Here is a 15,200-nt window from a genome sequence, read left to right as displayed (position 1 = left end):
CCCCCCCCCCCCCCCCCCCCCCCGCCGCGCCGCCAGGAGCCCACGGCTCTCGCCCTGATCCTCTTCCTCTGCTTGGGCCCAGGCTTCCCTTCCCACCTGCTTCTAAAGAAGTCTCCTCCCCTGTCAGTTCCCATCGACTTCCTCCCATCCTCCGAAGATCTCCTGCACCCACACCCACTCGAGGGGCTGTGGTGCAGGACCAGGGGAGGGCGAGGTCTCTGAGGAGGGGCAGTGCAGGTCCTCCCCTATTACCTGAGTGGGGCAGGAGAGGGCTATATTTGCTGCCAGGTCCAGGGTCTCCGTTTTCCTTCCTAGTGGTTCAAGCTACGGGGGAAGACAAGACAGAGCCGCTGAAGTGAGCAGTCCCTGGCGGCACCTTGCAGCCGAGGCAGCTCACAGCCTGATGTCAGGGGGGTGGGCTTCCTAGGTCCGCTGCAGGGCGCTGGGCAAGCCTCTCCGCTTCCTCACAAACTCCTCGGACCTGGCTGGCAGGGCTGGCGAGAGGCTCACGCGGCCTTGCCCAGCGGCTGGCATGTGGCGAATGTTGAATAAGCCTGAGGGTCTGCCTCGCATTCCTCAGAGAGCCCCTCCTCCCAAATCAAAGCACAAAGGAGAGGGGGAAGTTGATGCTGGGATCCTCAGGACTCCATATTTGCAGTTCTACAGACTTCTACAGATGTTCTAGTCACTGCTCCTTTACACCGTACTTGCAAAGGGAGGCCAAGAACGAGCCTCATTCTGTAGGGGTTGGTGCTTTGCCAGACTAGAGCCCCAGAGACCCAGAGATACCCCACTTATTTTACCATATTGACCCAAAGGGCTCTGGAGAGCTGGGAGTGGAATTTCTGACTTGGGTGGAGACAGTCTGGAGCGAAGAAGGACATATCCAGGCGCCCATCCTAAAAGAGAAATGGATTTCTTCAAGATCCTATTGGTACAGAAGGTAGGCCAACCCCTGGGATTCACCACTCAGTGACCCCCCTCCCTCTGGAGAAGCTCTAAGCCACTGGCCTTCTATAAGGCCGGCTCACCTCAAAAGTGAGAGAAGAGCAATCCCACAGATTAATAGCCTTGGGTGACCCCAACCTCCACCCTCCTTTCTGGCCCCATAATTCCCCTTATTTAATGTGTTTAAAAAGCATCATATTTATTTTTAGCACAGTTGTGCAATGCCCTAGCCCATGCCATGGTCCAGGGAATGAGATCCTAGTCCCTGAGGAGCTCTTGGCCAGCCAGCCAGGAAAAGCTACTTCCCAGCCCTTGGCAGCTGGTTCCAGTGGTCTTGGTGGGGAGAATGGGCCAGAGCTTGGGGGCAGCCTGGGCAAAGCTGACACTGGGGTAGCTGCCACCCTCATCTCTCAGGGGTGCCCAAGGCTTCTTCCAGCTTCCTTCCATCTAGGCAAGGCCCTTAGCATGGAGGCCCAGGTGGAGAGAACTGAGTCCCCTCCCTAGTGAGCTCATAAAGCTCTTCTGCTCAACGTGTCAGGGGGAGAGCAGGACCAGGGGGTGCAGGGACCCCATACCCAGCACCCTCCTTTAGCACTTCAGTGGCATGTGGGTGGCAGAAAGCGAATCATCTGAAGGTGGATATGTTCAACTCATGCCTCTCTGTCCCTTATTCCCTATATGATTTTAGGAAGAATACTTCACACCTCTGAACCTCTGTTACCTGGGGATGAAGAAACTCATGGCAAAGGTCGTTGTGAAGATTTTACCTACGGCAAACACGGGGCTTGGCATGGGGTAGGTGCTCGAGAAAGCGGGGCCAGCTATCCGTGGTCATGAGCACATCCCACATCAGGCTGCCGCCAGGAACACAGCTCAGGCCACAGACCAGCCTCTGGAGAGCCGCCCGGGTCTTTCTCATTGTCTTCACACGCTCATGAAAGCCCTTGGCATCTCTGCCTTGAATTTCTTCTTCCTCCTACCCAGGAGCCCCACCAGGGGAGGGCAGGGAACGTACCGCCAGGAGGGGGAGCCGGACTTCGTGGAAGAAGGGCTGAAGTACCACAGAGAAGTCCTCCCGGGTGTCATAGCGGCCTGACCCCACCAGTTCCCGCATGCTGCTCTGTGGACACACGCAGGCTGCTCTCAGCACAGGCCCTGGGCAGCCCGGGGCGGCGGGGAGGGGGGGTGGGGGGAGGCCAGGGCTTGGCAGCTGGCATCCCTGCCCCCATCTCCCTACCCAAGAGGGTGACTCAACCCTTCCCTTGAGAACACAAACACATGTGATTGCAAATCTCTTTCCAGAGAATTGGAAACAGGTTGGTTCACCTTTTGGTTTTGTTATTAAGTGAACTGCAAGCTCTGAAGGGCGAGGCAGGAAGTCCCACAAGGGATAAGAACCCGGGAAGAGTCTCCAGAGGGCCCCTGGGGGCTCAGGACCTGCAGCCTCCCTATTCGTGGCCTGCCTGTTGAGGAGGGGAGGAAGGGGGCCCCCGGGGTGCAGGGAAGGAAAAGGCCTATCCATGGAGCACCCAGAACTACTGACCTCTTTAGGCCAAGCATGGGGTGAAGCCACTGAGGGCAGGTGGACCTCGAGGGCTTTGCCACCTGGATTCCTCTGGGATGACTCTAACTGGGGTGCCTGAGGCACTTCAGCCAGGTGGGGCAGAGGAAGGGCCCAGAAGGTGATGTCCCTCCAACCCGGACTAGCTCTTCCCTTCCCTGAGTGCCAGTGTGTTGACTGAGGAGGGGGAGAGCAGCCCAAATGGTGGTTCCCTTCTTGGTCTCACCTGGTAGGCTTGGGTGATGGCCTCCAACCTGGCCAGCTCTTGGGAGCTCTCCCGAGGGGTCAGAACGCAGTTACATAACACGCTGCACAAAGAGGGGGAGGCAGGAGGACCCAGAGCGGAGGCTCTGGTCAGAGCTGGTTCTGCTGCGTGGGGTGGCTCACTTGAGCCCTGGCTTAGGAGCACACGTGCCCTGAGGCTCTGATGCACATTCTCAGGGGCAGATTTCAGGCCTGACACAGACTGGACGAAGTCCCAAGGGTGTGTGAGTGAGCACCCTCTCATACTGATAGAATACAAATACTGGACTGCAGGCACTGGGCCTCTGGCAAATAATGCGGAACAAATGAACTTAGGCAATGAAAATCTAATGTTTAATTGGGTAAGAACAAAATAAAAGTGCATCCTGTGGTATCGGAGCTTGTATTTGGGGGTCTCTGATGCTCACGCCCTCAGATGCCTCCTTAGTTCACACTAGTGTCCCCCTTCATCATGAATTGTGCATTCATAATGAATCCGGATGAATTTCATCATGAATTATTTCACGCTCATGAAATATACTTCATGTTAAAACAGATATTATCTCTAAAGCACTGAGAATAGTGCCAGGCACACAGTAGGTTCTGTAAAACTTTGTTAAAGAAATAAATGTACATATGAGGTAGGAAGATTAATAAAACACGTACCTATGTACCTCTCACCCCACTTAATAAAACACTCCCATCCTGAAGTCCCCCAGTGTGTTCCTTTCCCATAAATGTCATTGAATGATGTGGATCGTTTCTCTACTTTCTGTTTCAATCTGACCACGTACGTATACAACCCCACGTTCCCTCTTTTCACTGGCTGGGCCATGCTGTGTCTCAAACACCAGCATTTGTCCCAGCCCTGACCCTCTCCCCTGTGGCTCCCATGTCACAGAGCTTCCTCCTGGCATCCTGAGGTTGGGGAAGATTGGGGCGGTCCTGACATAAGACCCCCTTTGCAGACTTGGACACGTGGACACACCAAGTCACAGAGACCCCGAGTAGTCACCACTGTGAAAGTGAGACCAGGAAGTGAGCGCTTCTCTGGCGGGGGGCAGGCAGCCCCTGCCTACCTGGCCTGCTGCACAGGGCACCTGTCCGGGTTGCCCAGAAACACCTGCCGCAGGACGCTGGGGCTCAGGAAGTCCACGAGGTTGACCAGGGCTCTGGGCACCTAAGGGCAAGGCTGCAGGTGAGAGAGGGGCTCTGGGGGCTTCTTCCTCAAGCTGCCTTAGGGCCCTGAGAAGTGACTCTCCACAGAGCCCAGGCTCACGTGTTCCTGAGTGGAGTTTTGGGAAGGCGTCGGCACAGGGTCACTGCGTCAGGCCCTGCAGGCTCGGCCGCCCGCTGCGGGCTGCGACGAGTGGTACCTCCTGGCCCAGGACAACGTGGCGCACCTGAGTCTAAATGCTGACAGTTCAGCTCCACTCAGCCGTCAGTTAGTGAGCTTCCAATCTGCTGAGCTAGGTGCCCTATTCGCCATTTCCCTCCCGCCCAACATGGACCAGCTCTGCTGAGCAGGCCTGGGGACTCGGCCACCCCGAGAAGCACGTGGTAGTTGGAGGGCTCCCCCTGGGCAGCTGGAACAGCTTGTCTGTGTCAGGGGGTGGCAAGAGAACAAGGTCTTGGGAGCAGGACCAGAGAGGGGTTGCTCTAGATATAGCCTATGGCTCAGTGGGCAGGGCCCAGCCTGGGAGCCACCCTGCTGCGGCTGCCAGGGAAGGTCTCAGGTGCTGGGGGGGGGGGGGGGACAAGGAGCACACCAGCTGCCTTCTCTTCAAGCCTGAGATCCTTCTGTGCTGATTCCAAATGGAGGTAGGCCCCAAACTCTGGAAAGGGAAGGCGCCCATGCCCTTGGCTGTCTCCTTCAGGGGAGGGGGTATCTCACCTTCTCTCCCCCAGCCACGCTCCCCCCCCGCCACATGCTTGAGCTGTGTCCAGCTTGTCGGAGCCCCCACCCACCTCTCTATGTAGGATGTCCAAGGCGTTGCGGAGATGGTCAAAAAAGTTGGCTGCAGAATACAGGTTCTGGGAAGACACAGGAGGAAGAGGAGGAGCTACTTCGGGAGAGGGGCACTGGAGCAGCTGAAGGCCCCCCTCTGGCTCCAGCCCCAGGACTTCTTCTCCCTCTGGCTTCTGGCTGGGACCAGCTCATCATGTCAGAATCTGAGCAGTTGATTACTCGCTATTATCAAAGATGGGCCAGCCAGAAGACTGGAACCTTCAGCCAGGGCTTTCGTTTAGGAGCTGAACGTGCGGGTCCTCGTTCCCATAGCCGGGGTTTCCAGTTTCTCCACTTACTGAATTCTCAGGAATTGTAAGAGGGGACTAGAAGCCCCGTATCTGCCACCTGCTACTTCACACCCCCTGGGACATGGAGGTGGGTGGGGCCAGAAAGCTGAGGGTCATGGGGTAAGTGGAGGCACACACACGCAGGCGTAGTTGGACAATCCCAGGGTTGGTTCTAGGGACTAGTCTCAAAGGGGACCTCCAAGGTCTCCCGGTCAATGTCAGGAGTAATGAGTAGGCCTGGCTGTCTGACCCCCCCCGCCCCGTACCGAATCTGTGCAGTAATCACATAAGTCACTGCCTCCAATCAGCACCGTGATAATCTTCCAGTCCTCGTGGAAATTCACTCTCTACACAGGAGGAGGAAAATGCTTGATGATTTCCAACCAATAAACAATGCCACAGCCCTAGGAAATCCATTCAACCCTTTAAGACTTCCTTGCCCACTCAAAATAATAGAATCAGAATCTCAGAGCTGAAAGAATTTTAGAAGTTTATGGACCACAGAACCTTAGCATCAGGACGGATGTTCAAGATCACTGTGATCAGGGACAGCCCACCCCCCACCCCCCACGGCCGTGGACATAATCTCCAGGGCCTCGGACTCGGGCCGTCCTATCATGGCTTGAACGCCTCTGTAGTGACAGTGGCTGTTTTCATGGCAGACCATTCCATTTGGGGACTTCAGTGGGTTAGAAAATTAGTGTTTAAAAATAACTGTAAATCTGACTCACGTGGTCATCTTTCATCCTCTGTACCAGAGTCTGGACTTGGCTCATAAGTTTCCTGAGAAGGAGAGGAAATCAGTCCTATGGGAGAATAGTGCCTGGATTTTTCCTCCTAAAGGGCCTGAACTGGAGGTTTCCATGGCATTATCCCCATTGCCCGAATTGCCAGAGACCCTGAGGCTCACAGACAAGGAGCTACTTGCCTGTTCTGGAGAGTTATTACAACAAATAACCCTTTGAAAAGCCAACTGTCTGTCCTAAAGCTGCAGTCGAGAGTACTGTCAATTGTATTTGTTACTCGTGGTCTCCTTTCTAGAACTCCACATGCAATGTGTCTTTTAGGATTCCATGCTAGGAAACCATTTGTCTCCTTTGAAGGACTGGTATAGATCATGAAAATAGATCTATGAAGGTTTTAGCATGCTTCCTCTTTCCCCCCCGGGCTGCCAGGAAGCTGAGAGTTTGATGTTCAAGCATAAGAACTGCAAAAATGCTCAACTTGACCCACTTGCTTCTTCCCCATCCCCCCCGCACCTGACCAGTGGCTGTGATTTTTCTCACTTATGTACATGTTACTTGCGTTATTTTTTCAGTAAACTTAGCCAGACGCTTCTTTTAGAAAGAGGTGGGGAATAAATATATACTGTTACATGCTTGGGTTTATAATTCATGGAAAGACTACATCTCAAGCATCCCGGGCTCCCCACTGGTTCAGGCCCCTGTTACAGGTCTGGGTGAGATGGATCCACAGCACGGTGATTTCCTGGGACCTGCTGGTGGGTCCATCTGTCCCCAGATGTTTCTGCTGCCAAGAAGGGTCTTCCCAGGCTGGATGAGCAGGTTGGAAGGCCATGCCCATCAGCTAGAAGGGCGTGGGCCCGAGTTGGAAGGTGTATTGGAGGGCCAGATGGCCGGGCCAGGAGCAAGGAAAGCCAGGCTGCTGGGGCCACTAGGAGCAGGGTGAGGGGCCTCCTGAGACCACCCTGGGGGGCCGAGCAGTCCTGCTTCAGCTGCCTCTGGCTTCTCAATGGCATTTCCTACTGGCTCCAGAGCGGGGCTAGGGACAGGCCATGACGTGTTGTCCCAGGAGCCTCCACGGCTGGAGATTCCAGCTTGTCCATTCATTTCTTTGCACTCCCTGATCTTTTGGGGGAACTGCCACTTGTGAGGCTTTGGAGAGAGCGAATCTCTCTGGCACCCTTATGCCGCGGTGAGTATTAAAACTTGGATAAGTTTAGTGTGTTAGTTGCATGATTAGAACATGCGGCCCAAGAAGCAAGGTCAGGAGTTCAGCCTCTGAGGCCATGGTTCCTGTCCCGGCTCCAGCCCCTCGGGCCTCCCTGCTGCAGCCTCAGTCACAGGGGCAGCCGGGGAAGAGAGTGGCTGAAGACCTCTCAGGTCATTACTGCAAATGGAGGAGTGTCCCCTTCGCACACGGAGGTCAGGATTACAGTCTTAAAGGGCACTGCATGCCTCCCACCCTGTGGCCCACGGGCCCCCTCCCCAGACGCCGTACTCAGCCTTTGCTCCAGGAACAGCCTGATTGAGGAAGGCATTTGTGTCGTTGGCCTCGCCCGTGCCCACCGCATAGCCCGTGAGATTTCTGTTAAACTTCCGAAGGATATCTGGAAGAGGAGGGCGTGAATGGGACACGGAGGGTTTAAGAGGGAGGGGTATCTTCTCTGTTCTAGGCTCCCCAGAGTGGGTTTTGTCGCCACCTTCATGCAGTCAGGCAGGGAGGGGGAGGGTGTGCCTGGCAGGAGTTGGGGCGCTCTGAGCGGAAATGACCTGATGACATGGTGGGCCAAGGCAGTAAGAGCCTCTCAGCTCCCCTCCTTTCCTTCCCTCGTTCCCTCTTTCTTTCCTTCCTTCCCTCGTACCCTCCCTCCCTCCCTCCCTCCCTTCTTTCCTTTCCTCCCCCCCTCCCTCCCTCCCTCCTTTCCTCCCTTCCTCCCTACTTTCCTCCCTTCCTCCCTTCCTTTCTTCACAGTGCAGGGAATGTTCATGATCTCATTGGATTGTCTCTGCACCCTCTGGGCCAGTTGAAAAAACCTGAGACTCAGAATGTTTGGTGACTTGCTCTAGGTTACTTGGCAAGCACAGAGAAGAGCCAGGGCTTGAACCCAAGCCTCAGGGCTCCAAATAGAGTGTTTATGACACCCCCTTCAGCTACCTGTCCATGGGCCTCTCCTCCCATGCGATGGCAGTACGCAAAGATGACTTCCTCCTTTCTTAGCTGAGGGGTATTCTCAGGAAGCCAGGGGTCGGGTGGAACCAGTGAACAGACTCAAGCCCCTGGCGGTTACTTACTCGGTAAGGTGGTCACGGTCTCCAGGGAGTCATCCCCTCCTGAACTGTAGGGAGTGAGCCAACCAGTGAGAGAGAGTGAATCAATACTTAGGCTTTATGAAAGAGTGCCCCACCTTTCTTCGCCCTCACGCCATCGGCACCTGTAAGATGTGCCAGACCCATTGGTCTCTTTGTGTTGGAGAAACTCTGAGAAAAATCTGAATTCCCCAAAGGGTTGGTCCCCCCCCCCCAAAACCAGGATTTGTAGGCAAAAAAGGGCTGTTTCTTTTTTCCACCAAATCAGGACAGAAAGCGCTTAGCTGAGCATATGCTATGTGCCCAGCATGTCCTAGATTCTCTACATTAGATACCCAACACCTCCCAACAAAACAAGCTTCTGATACAGATGCAATTATCCCCATTTTACAGAGGAGGAAGTTGAGGTGCAGAGGGCTCAATTAACTTTTGAAAGGTAACTAAAAACCAGCTTGAGCTGCAAACCTTTGGAAAATGCATTAGCTCTTCTCTGCCCAGTGGGGGAGGTAAATTCCACGGGGAGGTTCACGGGATAGCCTCTCACTGCCTTCCAATGCCCAATCTGATTTTATCTACTTGAATGTAGTTTCATGGTGTTCAATCTAACCTCAAGCCACACTCAAAATTACATTTCCTTTCATACATTTAAATCGAATACATGTGGGAGGCCAGGAGAGAAGCATTTCTATTTTAACAAAGTCCAGTGCTCAAATGTACTGTATTTACTGTTTTGTTTTTTCCCCCTCTGCACTTCCCTCCTCAATGCCAGCACATTATTCTAAGCCAATAGATTTTGAGAACATAGTGCTAGCGTCCAGCCCACCAGTATAGACTTCCAAAGGAAGGCCATGAATCAAAGTCATGGCTGTTCTTCCTTCAAGGAATTGCTTGGGATGAAGAAGACTATTTCATATGAGGGTGGTCAAGTCAGGGGCTTGGCAGCCCCAGGTGATAGAAAGAAAGAAGCCAGGTGAGCCCTGCCATCTATCTCACTCAGGTGTCTCTCTCCCGTCTCCCTAACGTAGCCAGTGGTTGGACCTTTGTTCCAGCCTCTGATTCTACTTCAACTGTGCATGAAGCTAACAGCTTCAGCAGCTACCCGATCCTTCTTTCTTTCAACAAAAAGCATTTACTCAGAACATTTTATAGGAAATTAGAAATCCATATACCTCCTCCAATCATGCCTCCTTTTCTTCTTCAATAAACATATAAACACAAGCATGGAGATATACCTAAACACACCCATCGAGTACTTCCTATTGTAATTTCTTGTCTAAAACTATCTTTGTTCTAAAACAAGTGCCGTAGCTGATCAAGATGAACAAGCTACAGAAATCTGAGTGAATATTTCTAGGAGAAAGAATTACACAAATAAATATGGATGAACAAAAATATTTAAGTCCTCATTTTGATCAGATTTATGTGACACATGAAAGAAAAGAGACCAGTACGAAACAGCTAGTTAGTGTGAGATCCTCCCGGTTAATGTAATTTATATTAAACCACAAGTTCAAAGGCTGGGTTTTGTTTGTCTTTTGTCACCCACAGTGCACAGAGAATTACAGAGTAGACGCTCAATGACACTTGTGGAAGGAGTTTCAGTGAGACTGAACACCTAATTTTTAAAAAAGCATTTTTTTGGGGGGGGTAAGCAAATTCTATTTTGGTCCTTTGATACCAAATAAGCAAATTTATTTCAACTGAAGAAAAAGCAATGCTCTAAAGACCTCTGGGCCTGCCACACAGTTAAGCCAGCCAAAGCCGCCACCTGTCCCTGCCGTATGGTTCTCTCAGGTCAAGGGGCTCTGGAAATAGTCATGGCCAAGCCTCATCCTGCAGGTCTTGCCCACAGCAACCCACCTCCCAAGAATTCTGGGTCATCTTCCCTGTCCGACTCTATGAGGCCTCCTCTCTCCACTTTGTCTCCTTGGAGGAAGAGGCTCAAATTACATTCTTCATTTGCACTGCCTATTGTTTCCAAACCCGAAGCTTAATGGCTTCAGAAAATTGCTTGTCTCAGGTCAGCCTACTACATGGACATTGCCCAGAGGATGAAGAAAGGATGCTGGGATTAAGAGAAACATTGGGTTAAACAGATACAATTTAGACACATTTCTTCATTGCAGGGCTTCTCAGAGCCTTTAATATGCTAACATACATGTGAATTCCCCACAAGAAGGATATAGTGGGTATTTCCCTCCCCGATATAAAGAATTTTGCCCTCTTCAGGAACCTGTAGGGGGTTGGTGTTCCATGGAACACTCTTTGGGAAACATTAGTCTATTTTACCCAAGAGTCAAACCCATAACTCAGGCTCTGACCCAGAGTTTCCATCATTAACACATGTGGATCTGAAACATTTAGAACAAAGGGTTTAAAGGCACAGTGCCACTGAATAGGCAAGGCTTTAGACTAGAACCAGAAGATTGAAACATCAGGCCACACCTGACCTCCCCTATAGGGAGAAACAGAGCAATGGCTGAATGTTTCCATTGCTACAGAGAAACATTTAGCGGAAGATTGCCTGTTTGTATCTGAATCCCAGGGATCTGTCCCGTGGGACTGGTAGGTGGGGCACCCCTTGCTTCCCCACCCCCCCACCACGGCGTGTGGTTTCCCACACTACGACCTGAAGCCGCTGCCTTCCCGACCCAAGACTGAGTGAAGCTGCCCCCAGCTCACGCCGTTTCTGGATTGTATGTCCTAAGCTCTGCTTGCTTTCTTCCCCACTGGCTTTTCTTTTTCTCGCAGCCTCAGTAACATTTGAGGCACGGTGGTCAGGAGGCGAGGCTCTGTTCTGTTCTGCGCAGCCCATTAGAGGCCCTCTACCCAGCTGGGGGGATGGGGAAAGGTGGGGGCCCCGGGGAGCCGGGAGGCATTTACCACAGCGGCTCGTGTCCTCCTGCTACCCACGCCTGGGGTCCTCCCTGCCTCGCTCCCACCCAGGCAAACCTTCCCCTCTGGGGCTGTCCTCAGGCTGGACCAGAGAACTGCCATCGCCTCAAGTGTCCCCACCCTGTTCCCTCTCACTTTTCTGGAAGGAACGTTCCATCTGAATTCACTGGGCAGAAAAAGGGAGGAGGCAAGCGTGTGGAGTGGCTGCAAAACTTCTTAGCACTCTGCCCTCTCCTGGCTGGCCTCGTTCTAGTCCTAGTCGTTTGGAATTCCAAGCTAATTGCCAGTTACCGTGAAACATACATAAACACGAACTTCATTGGGAAAGAAAGAACCCGGAGAACACCCACCCACATCCAACCACTCACCTGACTTGCCTGCGCTTTTCTACCTCCCGTCTGGAATGCCCTTTCTCATCTACCTAATGGCTAATCTGTCAATTCCCACCTTCTCTGGGAGCTTTCCTACTCCCTCTTCTCTATTCCTGCGGCCCTCGGGCATCTCTTACTTTCAAGTAGCACCTGCCCATCGAGCACGAGCATTTGGCAGTGCTTCCCGTCCCCCCCTTGCCCACCGGACTCAGTGCCTAGTCGGGTGCAGGCACACGGGGAGGGCTCGGGGCTGGTGAGTCTTAGTCCTTTCCTCCTGAAGTAGTGTGTTGCATTTCAGAGTTTTCTGGACAGACGTGGACATATATGTGAAGGCAGAGGTGTGAGTACAGAACGACATGAATAAATACATAGAGACAGCAAACAGACGGAGATTTCCACGTGCGCATAGCCATGAAAACAGGCAGGTGAAGACTCAGAGGTTTGGTGCTTTTCGGGTGCATTTCATGTTGGATTTGCTGACCCAGGAGTCTGACAAGAACCCTGGTTTTCTTTTTCTGCACAATTAAAGAAAAAAAGTTATCAACAATAAAATATCCTTTCCACTCATCATATGGTCACATTTTGCAGAAACACATCGGTTTTCCTTCTGAAAGCCCCTTCTGGACCTAGTCCTTGCTCTTCAGTATTTACGCATTTACAAGAGACAACGCCCTCACCCAATTTCTGGGGGTGAGCCTGGGGCGGGAGGGGGTGAAGGGTTAACATTACCTATATGACAGTCCCCGATACTGAGTGGTGACATCAGAAAGGTCATCTGGTTTGGAACCAATTCCATTGCCAGCCTTTGAAAACACACCAAAGTCCATAGGAAAAGGAGTAAGTCAGAGGAAAGGGATACGGGCAGTTCCCAACACACTCATCATGCGGTGTGAGCAGACCCTGGACTGGGAGTCAGAGACCAGGCTTGCGTTCTGCCACACTCCTTTCCAGCCATAGGCCTTCCCTGCTTCTCAGCTGCCTCCTTACTGCACTGAGGACATGACTTGATGATCTCATAGGATTGCTTTGATGACCAAATTGGATCATGGTCGTAAAAACAGCATTGAACACTCCACAAAGTGCTTTGGACACGTGAGACACTGCCGTATTATTACTACCAGCATTATGCTCCGAAGTTCTCTTACAAGCACGAAGAAGGAGCCTATAGATTGGAGTGGACAGCAGTGGGCAGGCTTCTCAGAAACTTCACATTTCTCCGCTTTCCCTCCAGGACATTCTGTAAGGCAATCTTATGGCCTCAAATGTTGCCAGAAAGTGGTCATCTGGGAGGGTCAGAGCCCTGTTTCTTGGAACTTCGGAGCAGAGCTTTAGCCACAATTGTGGAGTCTGCTGCTTTCCATGCAGGTGCAGAGACAGAATATATGCGAGGGTCTGAGCTACTCCTAAAGCATAATCCAAAGGGAAAAGAGCACCCACGCGGCTAGGTTCAGAAGATTATTTTGAGTTGAAATGACATCTTTTTTGCAATTGTTAAAAAAAGCATTGTGAGGTGTTCAAAACCTCCACTATCTGAGACAATTCGGTTCGCTCCTGAAAAAGATTGCCCCGTGCACACCTGATTGAGAAAGTGACTGCAAAACCAAACCACTGCCACACTCTGGGATGGACAGAGCCAGGCCTGAGAGGCAGGGGAATGCAGAAGGGAGGCGTACAGGCCCTGGAACTGACTGGTACAGCTACCCTACCGCACTTGGGGCCCAAGCGTCCTTACGGTCAGAGAGTCCCCCAGTGCAGCCACGACTTGGATATCTGCCGCTCTCAGGGTGTGCACTGGAAAGACAAGCCAACACACTTGGGTCAGGGGGAAGGAACCTGTAGTCAGGGTCTAGTGCTTCCGACTTGGAAGGAAGACCAGAGGCACAACCTGTGTGTGTGGGGGGGCCACAGAGGCAGAGGTTATATGATGGGTTTCCCCATAGAAGACCCAACAAACAAATCCTGGGCCTGTGGGGAGAGAGGTGCTGAGGGAGAGGACAGGAAGGGGATAGATGGATGGACGGTAGGGAGGGCGGAGGGGAATCTACCACGTCAGCCCCAGTGGGGGGTGGGAGGCCAGCTGTGACCCAAGGGCAGGGCCCCCTGGGCGTGGACCATCTGAGATGAGCGACAGGGTCTGAGGCTCAGCCCATCTAGAGCTGCGTTCTGGATTTCCACCAAGAATCTGAGAAATAGTCATGTCAGGCCTTGCCCGTCCCGAATCTCTTTTGAAGACTCCAAGGAACTTCTTGGCTCTACTGCAAGCAGCAGTGACCGCAAAGCCTGGGGCCACAGGGCACCCTGAAGAGCTGGCTCGCTCTTGGGACTCCCTGGGCACCGCACCCCCAGCTCTGGCCCTCAGGGAGGTCACACCACTGGGCTGGGCCATGAAGGGGGGAGCTTCTGGGGGTCCCCGACTAACAGGCTGAATTGAGAGGGTAGCAAACAGTTCCTGGTCTGGCCACCTTGGGTCCTATAGGGTAAAGACATCACTGCAGGGCAGAGGGGGACAAAGCAGGGACCTGTCCCAGGCAACCACCCAGACAGGAAGCAAACACCAGCCCGAACGGTGTCATTTAGTTATATATGCCAAGTCTTGTCAGAGCACTCATTGGCCTCTGAGTCCTTGTGGAGGGGCCCTGGGTTCTGGTGTATCATAAGGGGCTTACCTGAGGTGGGTGTCGAGGCAGAAGGGGCTCTGTCCCTGCATGGCAGCTGGCTCCCATGACTCTAAAGGCATAGAATGAATGGTAGAATCTTAGGGTTGAAAGGGACCAGAGAGGCTGGTTGGGCATCAGACTCACTTGGAGAGTTTTATCAAACACAGCTCCTGGGTCCCACCCTGGGGAGGGCCCTGGAAAGGCACCTGTAGAAGGCTCCCTAGGTGATCCCAGGCTGGGATCTGCTAATCTAGTTCAGACCCCGTTCCCCCCACCCACAATCAGGTGCGAGAATCAGAGCATCAGCACAATAACCCCACTCCACCCCTGGCCACCACCTCTGCTTCTGCAGCAGCTTTGTAAGAGGAAAACTCTCTTCACCCAGGTCTTTGAAGAGGATTGACTGGGTGGTCCCACCTGGGCTGTTATCAGTGTGGCTTATTCTGCCCACTGCCCCGTCTGAAGGTGTAGGTGGGTGGACATTAGAGAAGAGCATTAATCCCCCTTGGCTGCCCAGCAGGACCCTTGCCCACATCCCCCACCCCCGTTGTGGGGCCAGTCCCGGCTCAGGGCCTGCCCACCGTGCTGGCTGGAGGGCCACAGGAAGAAACAAGCTCATACCTGTATTCTGTTCTTGTAGGTGCTCAGAAATGGCCAGAACTGTGAGAAGAGGGTGGTGAGCAACTCCAGCAAATTCCACTGGCTTCCTGCACAACACTGTTGGCCTCCCCTGCCCACATTCCCAAGCCCCTCCCTGCCAGGCTGACTGCTGTGGGCTCCCTCCCAGGATGCACTGGGCCTTCTCTGCAACCTGAACTCGTAGGAACAATTAGAATAAACCCTGCAGTGGCTCCCAGGCGAGCAAGTCTGCGCTCCGCCTCCCACCCAGCTGGCTGGGATAGCTGCATTTCCTCTCCTTCCTGCCCCTGCCCCGCCCCCCCACAGCAGAGCACCACCTTCTGCTTGTTCCCTACTCCCTAGACCCCTTGCCACCCCAGGCCACTCCCACCCTACCCAGGCAAGAAAGTCAGGTGCTTTGAGGTCCTGCTCCATGTAAGCCCCAGCTCAGAGGTTCCCAGTCTAGACCTGGGACTCCTCTGGGAATACGGAGGAATTCGTAGAGATGAGGGAACAGCTGCAGAGATCCAAGTCTCTCTCTGACCATTTGTGAGTGAAC

General features: G+C 53.1%; 1 protein-coding gene across 1 annotated transcript in view; it reads right to left on the bottom strand.

Annotated features, from left to right (window-relative positions):
* Positions 1–15,200, bottom strand: part of PLB1 (phospholipase B1) — a 99,257-nt gene that overhangs the window by 29,792 nt on the left and 54,265 nt on the right. The window contains exons 31-44 of the mRNA XM_032391527.1: positions 14,645–14,683; positions 14,033–14,093; positions 13,099–13,157; positions 12,096–12,169; positions 8,086–8,129; positions 7,292–7,400; positions 5,782–5,833; positions 5,317–5,397; positions 4,721–4,786; positions 3,832–3,932; positions 2,736–2,817; positions 1,964–2,068; positions 804–899; positions 253–324 (exon numbers count right to left, since the gene is read on the bottom strand). Coding sequence (XP_032247418.1) covers positions 253–324; positions 804–899; positions 1,964–2,068; positions 2,736–2,817; positions 3,832–3,932; positions 4,721–4,786; positions 5,317–5,397; positions 5,782–5,833; positions 7,292–7,400; positions 8,086–8,129; positions 12,096–12,169; positions 13,099–13,157; positions 14,033–14,093; positions 14,645–14,683 — 1,041 coding nt within the window. The remainder of the gene's footprint in view (positions 1–252; positions 325–803; positions 900–1,963; positions 2,069–2,735; positions 2,818–3,831; positions 3,933–4,720; positions 4,787–5,316; positions 5,398–5,781; positions 5,834–7,291; positions 7,401–8,085; positions 8,130–12,095; positions 12,170–13,098; positions 13,158–14,032; positions 14,094–14,644; positions 14,684–15,200) is intronic.

This window comes from Phoca vitulina, unplaced genomic scaffold, assembly GCF_004348235.1.
Source record: "Phoca vitulina isolate PV1807 unplaced genomic scaffold, GSC_HSeal_1.0 scaffold63, whole genome shotgun sequence".
Taxonomy (NCBI): Eukaryota; Metazoa; Chordata; class Mammalia; order Carnivora; family Phocidae; genus Phoca; species Phoca vitulina.
Note: the sequence above shows the minus strand (reverse complement) of the source record. Positions and strands in the feature narration are given on the sequence as shown.